The 20,298-nt window shown below is 40.1% G+C and overlaps 1 protein-coding gene across 1 annotated transcript in view; it reads right to left on the reverse strand.

Annotated features, from left to right (window-relative positions):
• LOC144662313 (dynein axonemal heavy chain 8-like) overlaps positions 1–20,298 on the reverse strand; it is a 79,660-nt gene that overhangs the window by 42,355 nt on the left and 17,007 nt on the right. The window contains exons 15-42 of the mRNA XM_078523098.1: positions 19,853–20,040; positions 18,656–18,736; positions 17,979–18,215; positions 16,841–17,202; positions 16,475–16,592; positions 15,653–15,833; positions 14,430–14,617; positions 13,185–13,317; positions 12,499–12,734; positions 11,787–11,891; positions 11,295–11,408; positions 11,135–11,197; positions 10,378–10,616; positions 9,329–9,569; positions 8,212–8,411; positions 7,451–7,604; positions 6,864–7,027; positions 5,881–5,983; positions 5,511–5,615; positions 4,602–4,763; positions 3,872–4,096; positions 2,695–2,947; positions 1,911–2,009; positions 1,602–1,789; positions 1,438–1,524; positions 1,239–1,346; positions 777–911; positions 534–695 (exon numbers count right to left, since the gene is read on the reverse strand). Coding sequence (XP_078379224.1) covers positions 534–695; positions 777–911; positions 1,239–1,346; positions 1,438–1,524; positions 1,602–1,789; positions 1,911–2,009; positions 2,695–2,947; positions 3,872–4,096; positions 4,602–4,763; positions 5,511–5,615; positions 5,881–5,983; positions 6,864–7,027; positions 7,451–7,604; positions 8,212–8,411; positions 9,329–9,569; positions 10,378–10,616; positions 11,135–11,197; positions 11,295–11,408; positions 11,787–11,891; positions 12,499–12,734; positions 13,185–13,317; positions 14,430–14,617; positions 15,653–15,833; positions 16,475–16,592; positions 16,841–17,202; positions 17,979–18,215; positions 18,656–18,736; positions 19,853–20,040 — 4,631 coding nt within the window. The remainder of the gene's footprint in view (positions 1–533; positions 696–776; positions 912–1,238; positions 1,347–1,437; positions 1,525–1,601; positions 1,790–1,910; positions 2,010–2,694; positions 2,948–3,871; positions 4,097–4,601; positions 4,764–5,510; positions 5,616–5,880; positions 5,984–6,863; positions 7,028–7,450; positions 7,605–8,211; positions 8,412–9,328; positions 9,570–10,377; positions 10,617–11,134; positions 11,198–11,294; positions 11,409–11,786; positions 11,892–12,498; positions 12,735–13,184; positions 13,318–14,429; positions 14,618–15,652; positions 15,834–16,474; positions 16,593–16,840; positions 17,203–17,978; positions 18,216–18,655; positions 18,737–19,852; positions 20,041–20,298) is intronic.

Raw genomic sequence — 20,298 nt, forward strand, 5'->3', positions numbered from 1 at the left:
TTAGTTTCTTGCTTGATTAGAACATCGAAGAGGCCAACGATACCAACATGGTTGACCCAGATGTCGATGAAAACATCGATAGCTTTGCATTAGCGCAGAATAGATCAGACTCCTATTCACAAACTCTGTTTTCTGTCTTACTCCGCGCTGTCAAACTTTGTGTCTTATTTGTTTTGTAGACGTTGTTTTAGTTTGTGTGAAATAAACGCCTCGCTCTAATAAACGCCTCATATCTATTTAACGCCTCTCCTAGGACCCCTTAAATTTAATAGACGCCCCGGCCCTTTATTAGATAATTTACGGTATGCGAAGATTGCTAAAGCGATTTGAAAGTGCAAACAGAATGTGGAATTAGCCAAGACAATTTATGTATCAACTCAGATATATATAATGCCTGGACTGAGACAATTCACACACAAATGCCTTCAGTCCAGCACGTTCTCGCTAAGGCCTATCTTGATAGGTAAAAGCACGTTATCCTTAGTTTAACGCCAGCAATCATGTGAGATGCGTCAAAGAAGGGCCCAGAATACCTGGATCAACTTGAGTATCCAAGGAGGATGAAAGATAAGTCCAGCTTCTTCAACGTGTTTCTGGATCATGGACTCCAGCTCAGGGTAGCCTGCCTTGTCCAGGACTATTCCAGGGAACAAATCATTGATCAAGCTCAGGAAAAGAGGCTCATCCTCATCAACCTGAGAACGCAAGAGAAAAGCATAGTTTAACTTTGGAACTCAACAGCAAATGATATTTATTTATGTAAAGCAGTTTCTCACCAGTTTGGAGAGGTTCATATCTCGTAGTACTCTCATGACAGTTGTACTCTCGCTGTCTTGCGGGTTGGCTCGTTTCGCAGCTCCCAGTGTACGCAAAACTGATAAGATATTTCTCAAACCAAAGTCATAATGAACCTAGAGATTTATAATCAGAAAAATTAACGAGAGCTATTTACGACGGCTGGCAAGTGTAAAAATTGGACGTCTTGACTAATCATTATGGCATTTTCAGGCGTGAGAGGGAGAGGAGGAGAGCGGGCATGGGAAATCCTATCGCGAGACGGGAAGATTTCTCAGAAGACGTCAGCAGCGCAAGCATTGATGCTTTTACTAAGATGAGGTAGGGAAAGATTGTTGCAATGAACAGGAAGTGCAAGAAGGAAGGGGAGAGAGGGTATGAGACGTGGGTTCCAAAACAATTATCTACCACAACAGAAAATTAAAGGATGTCAAAAGACTGACCTGTTTACTGAGCTGTTCCTCGCACAGTTTGTACAGTGTGAAGAACTTTTGAGCCAGGATGACATTTTCTATAAAACCGCAACTGGCAAGTTTCACTCGCATGATGATCTGTAACAGACAACGGTGTTCCGTTAAATATAGCGAGAACTTCATATAAGAACATAACAGCCAATAAGGAACAGAACACCATGATAACAACCTGTCTGTCCGGAACCATCATGGCTACCGTGCGGAACTGGACTTTGAGATTTTCCGGTAACTCCTGACGGCCTGCATATCCCGGATTCTACAACACAAGATCATATTAAAGTTACCAAGAGCTATATTGTGACGCCATTACGAAGTACTCAGCCGATTACTTACCATGGTCAGAAAGATACCAAATTCCGGATTAAGATCCACCACATCTCCATCACTGAACACAAACTGTTTCTTACGGTCCTTCTTTGCTGTTAGCACGATGTAGATTTGTTGGGCGGCAACTGATAATACAGGCAGCTCAATACGATTGAACTCGTCAAAACAACCCCAACTTCCAGATTGCGCTAAACCTAGAAAAGAAGTACAAAGCTGTTGAGCTGAGAAAATCAAAATGCTTGTAGTAATATTGAGTATCCAATTTTGTATTGTTTAATTTTTGTTCAATAATTTTGTTACAACCATTGTTTCTACCTTTGTAAATCCTCCCAAGTCCTCTGAAGTCCATCTGATCTGAGCAGTTGAATACAACCACGTATTTTCCAAGAGCCTTGCCCATGTCCTTGGTTGTTTCTAAAATGAGGCAAACAATGTTAAACAGTTGCATGAAATGAAGATAAAACGTTTGAAAAGCCTTTGTTTGAGGATGCTTAGCTATCAGTTGTCGTAGCAGGAAGCAACTAAGAACATGCCTTCCTCCCTTTGATGGGATGCCCGTAGGTTAACAACCAACATTTTATCAAATTGCCCCCAGCAAGCTCCTGGTTCCAGCGTATACTTCAGGGTGGAGATTAAGGCATTCTGAGACTGTCTTGGCCAATAACACCAAAATGAACAAAACCCTTAGTGATATTCCCACTTTCAGTATAGTTTGATGTGTCATGTTAATCTGATAGGTTTAAAACACCTAGAAAAGCCACAGTAATGTGCGCAAAATTGCCATAAACAAGTTTACAATATAGAGCAGTTTTCACTTGAGAAATGAAAGTTATTTGCATTGGTTTTGCATTACTATACTTAGTGATTAGTTTAAAAGTCTCGCGCCACTTTCTCAACCAATCAGAAGTAAAAAAAAACAATTTTGACTCGCTCACGCACGTTTTTCCGCGCCAGTATAATGCATTTGCTTCGAGTTTTGATTGGTTCACTGAATTGTCTGTGTCCTTTGTGATTGGCCAGAGTGATTACTTCGGTTTTGGTTTCACAACACTCAATTTAAAACTGCTCTAAGCAAACCAATATTGCTTATGCGGCTTACCAGTCTTGCCAGTGCCAGCAGGTCCAGCGGGTGCACCTCCCATTGACATGCCCAGTGCCTGAGCAAGTGTTATATAACATCTGTCGGTAAGAGGAGTGATAACCAGTCTGTCTGTACAGCCCAGGAACTCGTTCTGATAGCTGAAGTCCACATCCGTGATGGATATAATACAGTCATCAATATCCTCTTTGAAGTAGAAACGAGACTGCTTGAGCCACTCAAAGTCCGTCACTGACCGTATGTGCATCTTGACCTGCAAGAGAACAAAAACAGATATGCACTACCATTGTAAACATACTTCACTTTCGAGCATTATTGCCTATTAAGGCTCGCGCTACGAATATCTCCCGTTTCTGCCGTATGAAGCGACTAGCACTACAGTACCCGCGTATAAGAACACCTATTTTGCAGTTCAGGCTGATTTGGTCTAAGGGTATATCGCATCAGCCTGTAAGTGTTCTTAGTGTTCTTAAAAAAGTAAAATAAGGACATACTAGGCACCAAAGATGAAATAAATATATGCACACCTGTTTTAATAAAATTGATAATCAAGAAACTGTACTGTTTGGGGTGGACAGTGCAGAAGTGACCGATTTTCAGAACACTTTCATTTTCAGGCTGAATGTTCTATATAATGTACTTATTCAAATCAGGCCTGGGTGTTCAATCCACTTGTTCTTATACGCGGGTTTTTACTGTATTTGTTTACTCCTGGACAAGATGCTAGTCCATCAACATTTTGTCAGGTTGCCCTATAGTCTGCCGGTACCCATTCATACTCAGTAGCGGATCCAGACCTTCAGTAAGTGGGGGGCCGATCATCAAGAACCTGCAATGAGAGGGGGCCCACTCTCGAGAATAATTTTTCTCGGCCATACAGGCCTCCATTTGGCCTAAAAATAAGGTGGGGGCACCGGATGCCCCATGTCTCCCCCTAGATCCGCAACTAATACTCCTGGGTGGATAGAAGCAGTCACGTCTCTGCCAAAGAACACAACACAAGGCCACGCTCGGCTTATCCGTCGCTTTCTTTTCCTCCCTTTTTCTCAAATTTTTTTGTTTTTCTTATAAACATTAATTTGCTACCATTTCTCACTTTTTACCTTAATAACTTCAAATTGGTAAAACATTAGATACAAGATAATTTTACCGATTCAAACAAACCCCGTGAACCTACCAAATCGTCAAATATATCTCTCTGATGAACGTGAATGGTGACAAAAGTCTCGAATTTAGTCCTTTCCATTTTGGTCAACTCCTGAGTGGTGACTTCAATCAGCGAGTTCAACAGATTTAAGAACTTCTGGTTCGTTGATGCCATGACCTTTCTGTCAGATCGCGCGTTTTTAAGCGCTTCTTCAGCATCCCGGGTCCAGATCATCTGAATTCCCAGCAATCCAACCTGCCGATAGGTAATAGAACGTCACGTAAAGAACGAATCATAAAATGACACAGAACGAGCAAGTAACAGAGAATCACGCGATGAATGAGTAATAGCATGTCACGCAATGAATGAGCTAATGCATGTGACAAAACGAAGGAGTAATAACAAGTCAGGAAACGGATGCTGGTCACACAAGGAAGGAATAATAGTCAGGAACGCAACGAATGAGTAAAAGCACGTCACGAAATGAAGGAGTTAAAACAAGTCACCCAACGAATAGCAGGTCGCGCAATAGCAATCAATGAGAAGTAGCAATGTCTAGGATGAACGAGTAAATATTACGTCACTTAATAAATGAGCAATTCTTAAAGCACTTCACAGAATCAGCAAGTGATATCATCGTTCTGAATACACCAAAAAACAAGGAATTTTGTTACAGGCAATTGAACCAAACTCAGAGAAATGAAACCTTTAAACAGTGTTTCAATGGTAACACGAGTACCAGTAATTAAAAAAGGAGTACCTGTGATGCGAACTGTCCCAGGAAATTCATGAGATTAAAGCCGCCGTCGTTAATAGCGTGATAGGCATCTCTTATGACAGCATGAAGCGAGTTCATAGCTTGATTGAGCAGGTCCCCTAACCACACCTCCACGTTACCTTTCGCCATAACTGCTGTCTCCAGCTGTTTATAGATAACAGATAACAAATGTAAGTAATGATTGAGATAGATAGAGATTTCTAGCTCGTTATTACAGTAATGGTGATATCAATGAGAAGATAGAGTTTTTGAGACTCAAAATGACGGGTTTTATTTTATTTTGGGTGAAGAAGTTCGTCTAGGTGCCTACTCTACCTACTCTGACTAATAAAGCTCCCTTGAAAACGGTAAGTCACTCGTCGACTACGCGTAGAATATTACCACTTTTCATTGGCGGGAGGGGTCCGGGGCTCCTAAATTATTTTTGGTAAAGGACATTTTTTGTTAATGACTCCCCCCCCCCCCCCCCCGTCAACCCTTCAAGTTAACTTTTTTTCCTGTTGTTTGGGTTTTTTTCAAAGTGAATTTATAACGTACAGAGCAGTTTTTAATTGGGATTTTCACTGATGATACTCTGCTCAAGCTCCGGAGCAGTCCTCTTGTAGTCCCCAGGATGGTGACCTGTTCTACAATTTAGTCGCCAGTTACAAAATTCTAGTCGCCATGGCGACTAAAATGGTCACAATTTGGAGAATGATTTGGGTGTACACACACAGAAAAGGGCTCCCACCTTAGTTCAAGGTCTGGATCCCCTACTGCTTTTACTTATACCTGATCAAAAAAACAATGACCAAGGTGAATTACTTATGGACCCCTTCAAGCAAAACATCAGTTCAAATAAGGTACACGGGTAAGGTACATATACTAGCTCTTTTATACCCAGAACCTGACCTGTACAGTCTCTCCTTCTGATGAAATGATGGCCAGGATTCTGTCATAATCCTTTTCGTGAAACGCCACATTCTTCACGTTATCAAACACGTTCAGCAAGTGCGCCTGAACACGAAAAACGAAAATGCACAATTTCAAACTCATTTGAGTTATCATGGCTTACAGCATAACAAGTTAGACTAAAAGGATGTCGTAATTAACAGTTCTTTGACAAACTTTTGAATTATTTCAAACGTGCCTTATGCCAAGAAATCTTTCAGTTTCGAGAAAATATTTATACCTCTTGAAGAAGGCACACTTCGTTATGCGCGCGCTCTTAGTTTTCCCCTGGGAAATATTTATTTAATAATCCTTTCTTTAAAAACCAAACCTGTATGGTGTGTGAGTCACTGGCTTGTCCTAAGATTTCCAGAAGAGCAGGGTCAGAGACAAAGAAGAACCGAGGGAACACCAGCCGTTTCTTTTCCAGATACCTGCACAAGAACAGTGGATAAATAATCAGAACAAAACATGCAAAAATACAACTTATAAAGTAATGATGTACCATTCCCAAGATAACTCTGAAGGTCACTTTAGTTGTTGGGCGTCAAAGGGTCACTTCAATAGGACTTTCACTTTTTTGGAAGCACAAAACGTAAACGTTAATTTTTATTTGGTTTTAACAACAAGCTTTTTAGTATTTTGCAGAACTCTTTTCCTATGTACGGGATTTTTACACATTCCTTGCCACAACATGTGGTGCTACTGTCATGCACAGATAGTTTTTGGTTGGGTAATATTTTTTGGAAATCCAAAATCGAGTATTTGTTATTTCCTAGCGCTCTTGGATACATTTTTCAAAGCTTTACGGAAACAAAACCTGTAAAAACGTAACTATAAAGGAAACCTTGTAACATGGTTGAAACAGACATCAGTTTTCAGAATTCTCTGACTTTTTCCTGAAATACCTTACCAAATATATTAAAATGTCAGATATAGTAGCGGTCTCCATCCTCCACTTTCAAGAAAAAAAAACATGGCTGAGATCACATTTACCTCAAATGTTTCTTCAAGCCACCAATTGTATGAAATCAGCGGTGTTATAATTTCGCCAATTTTCCCAGACCCAAAATCAAATTCCCTGACTTTTCCCATTTACTGACTTGTTGCAACCCTGTTTAACACATTCCTTGCCACAACATGTGGTGCTACTGTCATGCACCGATAGTTTTTGGTGAGGTAATAATTTCTTTGAAATCCATGGGAATCGGGTATTTGATATTTCCGAGGACTGCTGGATACTTTTTTCGAAGCAACGGAAAAAAACGAAATCTGCAAGAACGGAATTAAAGAAAGCCTGTAAACTGCACATACCCAGTGAGAGATTTTTGACAAAGTTCCAGCTGTTCCAGCAAGTGAGGCAGCAGCTGACCAAGTGTATCGTCGCCCACACAGCACTGGACCACGTTGGGTGTCTCGTGTGCACGAGTCATGATCTTTACCCACGACTTGTCAATGTTGGCAAATCGCTTGGCTTCCTGTCAACAAAGTAATATCTATAATATAATTGCACGATTGAAGAAGCTTATAAGACCGGCTCATAAGAATGCAACATACGATAGTGCCTTATCGCTAAAAAGAGGCTACGGTAGATATTATAGCAACTCTAACATCACTGTAAGTACAGAGTACAAAAACTTGTTTTTCTGCGCAGATTAGGTACGCTTTTTCGGCTACTAAACTTTTACTGGCATATCATCGACGGTTCGTTCTTTTGTTAGGAATTAAGCCAAAATAACCCATTTAACAAACACCGATCATGTCCGTACGACCATTTTGGCTGCTTACAAAGGGGGGATATGAACAGTTCTCTCAACAAAAAGGGGGCCCGTGCACCCCGCATTAGGCCCTTACACTATATTTGCAAAAATATACAGTGGCACTCTAGCCGGTGCACATACTTGCGGTAGCTGTTTTGCGATGTCGCCGCCTACAAACACAGCTTCTAAGTATACCCACAGGTTTTGTACTATCATCCAGTTCTCAATGATATCGGACGTGTTGGACAGCTTCTGAACCCAGCCCTGAATGTCCTTCTTGAATGGTGCATTGTACCTAAAAAATAGTTTAAAGACGATTAATTTGTTACCTCCTTGAGAGAGAGTACTGAAGAGTTGGTATGAAATAAAGTTACGTTCTATATTTGCGGTCTTTGTCAATCTCCAAAGTAAGTGGTAATGGAGATAACACTGGAAACAACTTGGACTTTAACAAGCAAGTTAAAATTTGAATTTCAACGCGAAATTCGCCTGCTATTTACCAGCTGAGTTTAAATTTTCTATCAAATTTCTTCGAAATTGCTTACAACGAGGGTTGGAAAGGGTGTTTTCATGAACGGTGACTTTGACTAATCCTTTGACTTAAAATGTTATGTTGGCGTCAAACGTGATCTGCTAAATAGCCGTGAGCCGTGATCTGTCATGATAATGATCCGTGAAGCGAGAATCGAGCTATTAGTTTACCATAAACTGTAGCTTTGTGGCCGATTCTCGTATTTACGTCAGTGAAATGACCGTTTTAGTTATCATAAAACCTGATCGCGAATCTTCCCCTCCCCCCGCTTTTACTACCAACTGCATACGCCCAACTCAAACCAAAAGATATAATAAAATAGAAAACATCAGCTATCGGCTAAGTGATCTGATCTGACCAGGTAAATCACCTATTGCTAAGCAGGGATCCCAGCACCATAAGACTGTCTTCCAATAGCGAGATTATCTCAGTTGTTTCGCCTCCTTTCAGTAGCAACTCTCCGCGATTCTTAAATCCTGCAAAGCTAAACGCTTGCGACTTCCATTCTGCTACAACCTGGCTCAGCTTAGCTTCAATGTCTTTCTCCTTCACGGCTGAGATGCAGATGTCCTGAAACGTGTGAATCAGTTCATGAGAGCGTAGACACAACACGTAAAACAGTTTTTTATTTACTATTGGGTTTAAATTTGCTACTGTTGATTCAAATTTGTTACAGTGGTCAGCAGAATCACGTACTCTTCAAGAAGCCAGTGAAAGACTCAACGCGTCCGTTATTGGATCACGTGCAACATGGTTTAACCAATCAGAACGAAACACGCACGTTTTTTCTGCCATATGGCATTGGGTTCCTGACATTTCCCGCGCTTTGCACCCGTTATAAGCCAGGTTTTATTGCGAGTTCTGATTGGCTGCTACTTGAACGCGTTCTGGTCGAATAGATGCAATGACCTTGGTTTAGATTCTACGACAGCCATTTTTTTTAAAATTGTTCTAGTATTTGTTCTAATTGTTGTTTTATTATCAGAGCTGTCATGAAAGGACATAACCCGTGTCACCTGCAGTTACGGCTGAGTTCACCCAATGTTATGGCGAAGATGTCATTTGGTGTTTTATGTTGCACATACAGAGCGAAATGCTACGGGTGATAAGTTCAATGTAACGTTTTTTTAAAAAACTTAACGACAGCTCTGATTATTATGGAAAGTGAAGTGTATCTTAAACACGACAAATGCAACTAGTATTCCGCGTGGGAGCATAAAGCTGACGTGACGTGACATGACGTAACGTGCGTAAGGCTATATGCCTTTTAGTAGAAACTCAGACATGTTCTTCTATCCACTGATAGAACACGATCGCACGCGTGTTGCTCCTTAAAAGGACAATTGTTGACTATTCGCTTATATCAAACTTGTAATCTTATTGTTAAGTATAAGTATAATTGTGTATAGGCTGTGCTTGGGAACTAGCAATGAACTTTTGCTTTGCGATTGCAAAGCATGTAGTCTGCAATAGTGTTATTCACTGACCTCGATGTCTTCCTTGTGTTCCAGCAGTGGAGCCTCCATGATATTCCTGAGCAGAAAGTTTTCTGATTCAACATCAAACTTGTGTCCTGTACATGCAGCTAATCGATCCCAGTGACGCTCCTTCATGGCTTTGTTGGCCATCAACTCCAAAAGTGGGCAGCACTCGTTGAAATCATCGATCTTCTTCTTCAGTTCGTTGAACGCTTGCCATTCTTTTAGGGCTTTAGGCAGCTTGCGACACCTGAGGTGTTAAAATTAACAGTGTAATTTTTACTAAGAAAATTTGTACGCTTGCAACGTGGCAGTATGTGGAGAGAGTCAAAGTGTGAAATGGTCCTGAAGAATGAAGAGTCCGATGGATGAGGGTATTGTTTATGGGCTTTAGCAGCGAGCGTTGGATCAAAAAACTTGGATTGTTGGCAAAACAGTAGAATCCCGACTCGAACTTCCATGGGAAACGAAAATTGCTTCATGAAACCGGGAGAAAAAATTGCAGTGTTTGTCTGAGTTAGGGAAATCCAAGGGAAACGACTTTTGGTTCAACCTACCGGGAGGCTCGAGAAATCAGGATTTTACTGTGTAACTTTGAACGAAAACTTAGATTAATTTTAACCAACAGCCATCAAAGGAGGGGCCTAAACGTCAAGAGTATAACGGTTGAAAATACAACCTCGAATGGCAAGTAGCTTTTACTATATTCAAGTTTGTTATTCGATCGCAATCCGCCTTAATCTTCATCAGTTAAAACCATCCTTGGTTATGTTCGCGTTTTTATTACTCCTTTGATGTTTTTCTACATAAAAATAATACTACAATTGAGGTTGCCTTTAAATTTGGAAGTAATCAGAAACATGACTTAAAATATCGTGGCATTGCTCTTTTAAGCAAAGGACTCAGTCGGTCAACGCCTTAGGTTCTTATCAAAACAAAATTTTGCCCTAAATCAACAAATTGCTATCGATGTTGGAGTCCATTGACTTTCAAACCCTTCCCGGCCGCAACTGAGTCTCAAAGTACGGAAACAAAATATGATTTTTTTTATACAACACCTGTTTTGAAAGTCAAGCAGTTCATTGTTGATCTTCTCTATGTCAACTTCAATCCACAGGATGTCATAGTAGCCATTGACACCATCAATAACAGCATTGTACAGTCCATACAGTTTCTGTAGCAGCCCAAGCTCTTTCTTAGTACGAGCAAGTTCAGGATACTCAGTCACAGTGAGACCAAACAGCTGTTCACCGCCGGAGTAAGTAGTGTATCTACGCCACAGGGCGTCAAAACGACTCTAAAAACGGAAGGATAATGATGTCATGAAGAGTAGTGCATTTGCATCCTTTAGTTGTAAAATAACCAATACGCATCTGCTAAAAACGTCTTGAAACAGAAATATACTGGAATTTGCTTGAGAGTGTAATGAGTACAACTTTTCGAATTCACGCAAAAATATATCGAAAGAGACTTCCTAGAAAAATGGACCTTTTGCACAACCCTTTGCATGAAAACAGTATCTGGGTGGCAGGCTTTTAAAGCTCAGACACATTGTACATGTATGTAGCTGTTTTTTTTTTCTTTTTTGTTTGCAATAAACTATTAAAAAAAAAAAAAAAAAAAAATCTGGGTGGCAGGCTTCACAAATCCTTCAAATTTTCCAAGTTTTCAAACCGACATTAAATCTCACACTTAAACATCAATTTATTTTACAAAATCAAACCACTGTTCCGGCGGGTTTCCTATGATCCAGGAGTGATTGTGAGATTCTCAAAGTCGTTTTAAAAATTGAGGACTGCCTCTGTAAGTAATCACCTGAAACGTGTTGAGTCTGTCACTGGCTTCTTGTGGAGTGATACCACTAACCATTGGACCAACCTGTAACACATTTGAAGCATACATTAGCAAGCGAGTAAAATCTCTTAAAAACAAACTCCTTTAAAAATAAATATCACTATCGTTCACGAGAGTATACCTCGTCGTAGTCTGACATGAAGTTGGTGGAATCGTCACGAAAGACCACAACTTTCTCCAGTAAGTCAGCTTTGAATTTGGGTTGAATCTTTACCAAGTGTCCCTGTACTTGACCCTGTAAAGAAAAGAATAAAGTGTGCACTCAAGTTTAGCTTTTGAAAAATGCTGTCTTCTGAGAACTGTACTTTGGGAATATGTAAGTGAAATTTTGAAATGGATTTTTCTCCCTGCTAAATTGGCACTCGTCTTATTTAGCGTACATCTGTACCTGTGTCGCTCTAATGAACAGCTATCGCTCAAAACTTGTGATATATCTAACAATCGTTGCAGTTATATTGTGAAACAGGTTGCCTCATTGCATACACAGCTACTTTGACAATATCACGATTCAATATCGATAAGAGGGCAGATAAAGCACAGTAAATCTAGCGTCATTTTAGTTAAATTCATTGTTTTATATCACAAGAAAAACAACTGAGGCATTCTCACTCACCGCCTGAGCAAGAAGTTTCTCGAAGGAATATCTAAGAGTGTCGACTCCCTCCACTTCTTCACGAGATACAGAGACCTCGAACTTGTTCAGCATTCCATAAGCTTCCTGACAAGGGCAAACGTACAGTGAACGGTCAGCTTGACTTATCATGAAAATCATATTTTATTATATAAACTGCAGTGTTTTACAATGATTTCCAGTTCTGAGAAAAACCGCAATTGAACACACGTAAAAATTACGAAAATTTTACAGTGGTGATATCGATGACTTTAATTATGTTTGATACAATGTATGACCCTTTTATTTAAATTTATATTAAAAAATTTTACCCTTTTATTAAATTTATAGTCGAAATATCGTCGGAAGTCTTCAGGAAATTTCGGTAACCTTCGGTGATTTTTGGAAATGTACGGAAACGTTCGTATGACCTTCAGACAACATTTGGAGAATCTTCATAAATCTTCGGAAAATGGTCAGAAGTCTTCGGCAAATTGTCAAAACTTCGTTATTAGTGTGCTTATAAAATAAACAAAATAATAGGCGGTTGCTTGGAGATATGAAATGCCTCTTCGAGTGATCAACTCAATATATCACCCGTTCGCTGTGCATATGCCCACTTATGAGATATCGAGTTAAACACTCGAAGAGAAATTTCAAATCTCCGCGCACCCCTGTATCATTCTATATATCCAGAATCAATAAGCAGTAGTACCTCTATGGGTCCAAGGATCATGTCAATCCTAATCTCGTTTTGTCTTATATCCTCTAGAGCAGCCATAGCATTTCTAACATCCTCCAAGTCATTGATCTGCCGGCTGAGTCGCTTACTGTACTCTGAAACGAATTGTGTGATCTCGTCCATACGCTGTTTGTATTTGTTGTTGATGCTGTGTCCAAATAAAAGTTTCCAGGCTTTGATCTCAACTCGTAGGGCAAGCTTGAATGGTTCTTGAAAAAGGCAAAAATACGTGCTTACAAACGATCTCGATTGCACTTTTTAACGTTGCGTTAATATAGAATTTTGGCGACCCCTGAATTCATTTTTATTACGCACCAATAATGTTACTGTACTCCACTCCCCTATTTTGCATGATTCACTGATATAAAAAAACTCCACTGCCCGGCTTTTTTTAACTTTTCAGTCGTAAGGTTTTTTTCCAAAGCCAAGACTCAAAAAATGTTCCAGAATTCAGCACAGTAAGTATATCCCTTAGCCAGCGTCGCAGACAGTCTTAACCGCCAGTAAAAATCTCAGACTGAATGAAAGGCCAACCAAAGATACTTACCAAAGATCAACCACAAATAAGCTAACCCTATTCTACATTAACAAACTTGTGAGTCATTGATATTTTCTAGTTTTACTACAGCGAATTCAATTCCGCTGTAAGGACCTCTTACCTGAATACATTTCAATAGCTCCGTGGCCGACTCTGAAAGATGTTTCGATGTTTTCAATCTCTTGCTCTACGCCCTGATATTTCAGGATTTCGGCCTTGAATTCTGACAAAATTGGATCCGAGGCAACAAAATCCTACATGTAACCGAAATGAAAATTAGTATCGTTAACGTTTACTGACATACCGATTGGGTCAGGCTATTTTAGGCTACTCTTGTCGCAAATCAAAAGGTCTTAAATGCACTTAATCTTGGATAAAATGGTTATCGACGGTAGAAAACATAACAAAAATATTTAAACTCCATTTAGGATTTTGGAAACAATGGCCAATACCGGGCAAGATTTGGAACTGGATTCGGATTCTAATAATATCATCACTTGGGCAAGAGTCAGGTTTTTTGCACAAGTTTGTGTTTTAAAAAACATGTCCAAAAACCTTTTGTGTTTGTCACGTTTACAGCAAATCGAGCTTTGATCATGGGATGACTTACATGTACCCCGTCATTAAAGCTTTATAGTGGATCAGTTTTCAATTGACTGTCAAAAGCAAGCATGTGTTTGTTTTGGTTCTCCGTTTGCTGAGCTCAGTAGCTATTATAACAAGGAATTCGAAACAGCTCAATAAACTGACTGATGGTATGTCCAATGAGAAGAGCATTTCTTTTTAGTTTTTGTTTTTGTTTTTTCTCTTACCAATTCGGGACTAAACTAAAACTATAATAATAGTTTACTGATGATTCCACAAGGTGGCTATTACATTGTCATGTTAATACATCATCATTATATCAAAATGACGATTTGATTTTCGAAACTCTGTTAGCGCTTGTCACCGACTTCAAAATATTACTTTAAGTTATAATTGGTTTATTGACTTCATTGTCCTTTTTGAGTGCGAATGTGACTTGTTAACTAGCAATACAAAGGCTTTAGTCTTAAGCGGCGTTCACACGACAAACTAAAGTCGGCAAACTCATGTTAGCAAACTCAAGTTGGTGTGTGTGAACGACACAACAACAGTTGGCAAACAAGTTGGCAAACTGTTGGTGAGAATAGAGACAAGTTCTATTTTGTCGCCAACAGTTGGCCAACTTGTTTGCCGTTGTTGCGTCGTTCACACACACCAACTCTAGTTTGCCAACACGAGTTGGTCAATAGTTTGTCGTGTGAATGCCGCTTTATATTAGTTTTACTCAATGCATCATGAAGAAAAGGGCGCTTTTACGTCGTGGATCAACGGCACTACTTACAGCTACAGCTTTCTCCTTGTCCTCATCCCACACTGAATGGAACTGTGTGAAGGAGTCCAGACATGTCATAACTTCAGCCTTAGTGGAGCTGATCACTGAAGTTAGCACCATAAGCAGTTTGGTGATGTCCTTGTGTTCTGATACGCTCTTGTAGTAGTTCTTCAGTTTTGATGCTGGAATCTCCTCTTCTACAGGTGAAAAGTACATCTACATTAGTATGTTGTGCGATTGCCCTTTAAAGCAAATAGTTTGTCACCGTCTATAACAGTGCTTCTGTTCAAGCCGTGAACGCTCTGGACGTTTTCGTTGTAACGTTGTAACTTCAAACAAAGGATTTTACGATGAAAGTGTGTAACACAAGTTTAGAAGCAATAGTAATAAACTAAAATGAAATGCCTGTAATGACATGCAACGCAAACTAAGGCAACGTAACGTAATGTAACGTAACGTAATGTACTTCCTGGGACTTGGACTTGTCCTGTTACGACTTTGTCCGCCTAGTACAGTTCAAATTTAGGTTCAGAATTTTTGTAAATTAACACTGAATCAAAGCTTAGTGCCATTCCTTATTAAATTATTCTTGACCAAAAGGTGTTCTAATATCTTGTGAGTAGACTGTTCACACAAAAAAAAAAAACACAAAAGAAAAAGCGAAGCAAGCGCGAAGCACGAGGAGGTGGGGGCGATGCGCGATTTGTTTTCCGCGTTCCACGATCGAGGAAAAATACGAGAACATAGAACAGTCGGGGGAACAAGTGCCAGTTGATGGCGACATCACTTTTCCGAGAAGTGACTGAGCCGCGGTTTTCGTCTCAGAAGTTGCTAAGTAACATGACGTATTTATACGCGCGACGGCTTTCGGAGTACTCTTGAGCTCTCGCGCTAGTTTTTGATTGGATAAAATAATTCGGAAATTTTTCGTGCTTCAACGAAGATTTGCCAAAACTGGCATTTATTCCCCGGACTGAGAAGGCTGGAACAGACTACATTGTGAGTGCTAGTTACTAATGACAACTGGGCCATTCATGCCTAGAGGGTTTTTTGGTTGTTTTTTTTTGTAATGGATGAAACTGTGTAATCTTTAATCACGAACGGCGTTGCGTGAATTGGCAATGGCCAAGAAAAATAGTTTTTCTTGATTCCAAGGCAGGCCACGATTAAGCGAAGTTCGCTTGATAACTAGTTTGGCAACTCAGCCACGCTCGTTTTATATGACAACTCACTGGATTCAGTAGCTCGCACGGTTCTTCTGATGTGACCAGGAGCAGAGTCGTCCTGTGGATTAATTTCCATTTGTTTGAATCTCCTCTGTCCCCATTGAGCCACAGACCGGTTAACATCCAGCACTGACTGAGTAGCTTTGTTCAAAGCTTGCTGGATATCGTCCAGGGTAGGATGGATGACCTATGCACAAGAAAAGGTGGTTTGGTTATACGTTATAAGGATAAGGACAAAAGTGATTCACAAGCTGTACTCTCCAAGGCTAAACCTGAAGCTTAGACCAAGTTATAACTTACTGTAAACTGTGTTTAAGGGATGGTCGATGGGTTATTATTTGTGTCTGCGTGTGTGTGTTTATTTAGTTGTGTGATCGCAAGCATATTTCCGCCTTCCCGAAAGTCCACCTTTTTTCAATAGAACTTTTATATAACTGGTTTTTTGGTTACTCTAGCCCATAAAGTTCTTCCAGCCAACCAGTAATGTAATTTTAAAACATGCTAAAAGAGATTGATTTAGAATTGCAATAGAGCAATTTTTCTTGCGTTTAGAGCAATTTTCACTTTCACTTAATACACCCGTGCTACTTTTCTCAACCAATCAGAACTAAAACCAAAACCAATAGTGACTGCTCACACACGCTTTACCGCGCTTCACGTCGGCTACATGTATTTGCTTTGAGATTTGATTGGTTCACTGGATTGTCTGTGTCCTTTGTGATTACAGGCCAGAGTGATTACTTTGGTTTTGGTTTTACGACACTCGATCGAAAATCGCTCCTATGTAAAGTACAAATAAATGTCAGAACTAAAGATCCACTGCCTTACCACGTGTGGAATGACCAAAGTTATGTCCGCCTTGAAGAATGGAGCTTTGTTGAAGGTAGTTGCTGGGATACCACCAGATGACGAGAATGCTCCCTTACCATATGTTGACCGCGTTGTACTAAATAGAAAACAGTTCGAAATATGCAAATAAAATTAGTAACGTAAAACAACGTTTGTTAGCTTCAAGCACCACTGAGTGTAGTTTCTCACAGGCGGCCCGGGGGGCAGAACGAACAGTGTGACAAATGAGCCTTTCTTTTTATCGTGAGCTTGGGCCGCCTGTGAGCTCCTTTCAGTCGTCACGCAACACTTTTCGAGTTGCGTGACACATTGCGTGACGATGTTAATCATGGTCGCTTAACGCACCTGGTACAAAACAGTCTGCGTTTCATTCCATCCAAAGCGTTTCTCGTAGCACGCAGAAGAGCCTCAAAGTTGCGGTGATTAAAGTACAGAATCAACTCATCTATTTCTTCGTCTATGGTTTTCTCATCAGGCAGTTTGGGCGTCTTCTCTCTCTGTCCATCTTTGTCCTTTTCTCCACGATTGTTCTCGAGTTTGCGATCACGCTCTTTGTCTGAGGACTTGGAAGACGGAGCCCTGGGTCCCAGTGCTGAGACACCAATGCTTTCTAAGCTGTCAAGGAAGATACTGGCTAACTCATGAACGGCTTCTTCCACGCACAGACTCATGTGATCCAGGACTTTTCCAAGAGGCTCGCAACGTTTCTATAAAACAGCAGAGAAATAGTCCGTTACAATCTAGCTAAGAGTTAGAGTGATGTTATGTAAGCCATGAAACAACATCTTGCAATTCGTGCTAAATTGTCACACTAAACAAAAGAAAACAGTAGAATTAGCGTCTAATAGAGCAGTTTTCAATTGAGTGTCGTAAAACCAAAACCAAAGTTATTACTCTGGCCAATCACAAATGACACAGAAAGTCCAGCGAGCCAATCAAAACTCAAGCAAATACATGTAGCTGGCACGAAGCGCGGGAAAAACGTGCGCGAGCGAGTCACGATTGGTTTTGGTTTACTTCTGATTGGCTGATAAAGTGGCGCGAGATTTTTAAGCCAATCACTAAGCGTAGTAATGCAAAACCAAAGCAAACGCAATTTACTTTCGACACTCAAGTGAAAACCGCTCTAGTATCTATTTGAGTAGTAACTGTTCCACGGTTGTCCCATGGTTGTTTCTAGTAAACTTGTATTCGTTGAAACAAGATATCGGACATAGCAGGGCAGGCTGCGTTAGTTCACCGCCACAAGTACAGCCGTGTTTCAATTTGGAGGGCTTATCTTTTTGCTGTTGTAAATCTAAAACTGACACTTAACGACTTAGCAAAAAACACTGCTGCAAATAGCTCAAGGAGTCAATAAAGACTCAAAGCAAAAACCTGTGAGAGTTTCCCTTTCCTGCCAAATTAATTTGCCATGAACCGATCGTAATGAATAATGTAGGAACAGAAAAGTGAAAATGATTGAAGTAATGTTCTCTGTAACCTGTGTTTTTGTAATAAATTCATCAATGGTCCAAGGGTCGTCTTTAGGCAGTTCACAGAACACAGTTTCACTGATCTCTCGCAAGACTGCATCAATGCGTGCATCACGGATGTCGTTAACCTGTTTGACCAGTAAATCCACTTCTCGCAACCGGCCGTACACGTTGGAGATGTAAGAAGGTATGTTCAGTGAGTTCCAATTCAGCATGGAAACACCTGGACTGATGGCTCCCTCAACCTTAACACAACAAACAAAAGAATATTCTGGCATTTAAAGAAAAGCTAGCTCGGTCACTGAAGGATGGTTTCACGTTAGAGCAATAAAGATAAATACTACTTTTTTTTATTTTTTTTTTTTTTTTTTTTTTTTTTGTTTTCAATTGAGTGTCGTAAAACCAAATCCAAAATTATTACTCTGGCCAATCACAAAGGACACAGACAATCCAGTGAACCAATCAAAACTCGAAGCAAATACATGTAGCTGGCACGAAGCGCGGGAAAACCTGCGCGAGCGAGTCACGATTGGTTTTGGTTTTAGTTCTGATTGGCTGAGAAAGTGGCGCGAGATTTTTAAGCCAATCACAAAACGTAGTAATGCAAAACAAAACAAACGCAATTTACTTTCGACACTCAAGTGAAAACCGCTCTATACAAATAAAACGATGAAAACCTACTTACTCTTTGCATGTGGGGTGCCATCAAAGGCATAAAGATGTTTGGGATCTTTGCGCGGACTTTGTTAACATCTTCAAGCATCATCTGTTAATAAAGAAAATAAATGTAAAAAATTCGAATTAATAAGTTGACACTGGCTAAAAATATTGTTTTTGGACGTTTCGGCCACTACTGTTGCCTTCTTCAGCAAGATAAAAATGCAATTGTTCAACGGCGTCCTGTTAAAATATGTAACGAATGTGTGATAGAAGCTAAATGAACTTTCCGAGTGCAACAAGAGTCTCTGGAGCATTCTTAATGAGTCTATGAGTTCTTAATGCTATTGTAAACGTTTGGTAGCGCTATGTGTTCGTTTATAGCGTTCCTATCTCGCACAGAATGCCAAGCTTCAAGAATTAGTCGTTGTTTCCACACCGTTGACCTGTCAACAATTTCGACACTCTCCAAATCTATTTGATGGTCGCTAAGCATATGGTGTTTTGCCAACAAAGAGTTTTTGTCCAATGTTGCGAAGGCCTTTGCGTGTTCTTTCATGCGTGTTTTAAGCGCGCGTGATGTTTGACCAATGTAAACACAGTCGCAATCGTTACACTTGATCTTATATACAATTCCTCTGGTATCCTCTTTCTCGATCCTGTCTTTTGTTTTTTTTTCAGTATGTTCGAGATGGTACGTATAGGTTTATGGGCGACCTTGATGTTGAAGCCACGAAGAACATGTACCTGTAAAAAGTTTGCACTCTTGGTTGGATTACAAAAAGTTGACGAGGATAAAAGTTAAATTAAATTTAGCGAGTTGAGTTTGCCATAAGTAATCAAGCTTTTCAGTAATTAGTTTGCCCTATAGCTACCCCTCTATTATAGATAGATATGTTTTTGGTCATCCCGAGTTCAACTCCTCAGCTGCTCCTCGATCAAGCTTCGGTAAATAGCCAACTGGTCTAGATTTGCCCCGTTCCAGTTGGATTTTTTAATCATGTTATGCTTATTTGAAATATGTTTTTCGCTGTCTGTCTGTCTGTCTGTCTGTCTGTCTGTCTGTCTGTCTGTCTGTCTGTCGGTCGGTCGGTCGGTCTATCCGTCTATCTGCCTGGCTGGCTTGCTGTCTGTCTCTCTGTCTGTCTGTCTATCTATCCGTCTGTCTGCCTGGCTGGCTTGCTGTCTGTCTCACTGACAGTCTATCTGACAATTAACTTCCCACCTTTAAATCATCTACCAGAAGCTTAATGGTATTTCGTCTTAAGTACAGCAGACGCGCCGTTTCTGGAATTGGTAGTTTCAGTTTCATCATGTATTCAGTCTCACGGATCAGCTGGATAAGCTGAGGATCACAGTTCACGTACAACTCGCCAGTATCTGGATGACGAACTAGCAGCGATGCCTGAAGTCCTGAAGGAAAAAAAAACACGGATCTTACTTTTTTCGTTATTGGAAGATGCGCAAATTTAAAGGTGTCAATATGCAGCTTTCTACAGCAAATTTTTAAAAGTGTCGGCAAAAACCTTGCAATGTTTTTTAACAAATTCAATAATTAGAGTTATTGCAAAGCTTTATATGGTTGTATTAATGCAACTGGTACACTCCTTTGTGACAAAAGTAGTATGAAAGTTAATCAGTTTCATGAATGTGCATAAAACTGAACTTCGA

This window comes from Oculina patagonica, chromosome 8, assembly GCF_052425735.1.
Source record: "Oculina patagonica isolate OP01 chromosome 8, crgOcupat, whole genome shotgun sequence".
Classification (NCBI taxonomy): Eukaryota; Metazoa; Cnidaria; class Anthozoa; order Scleractinia; family Oculinidae; genus Oculina; species Oculina patagonica.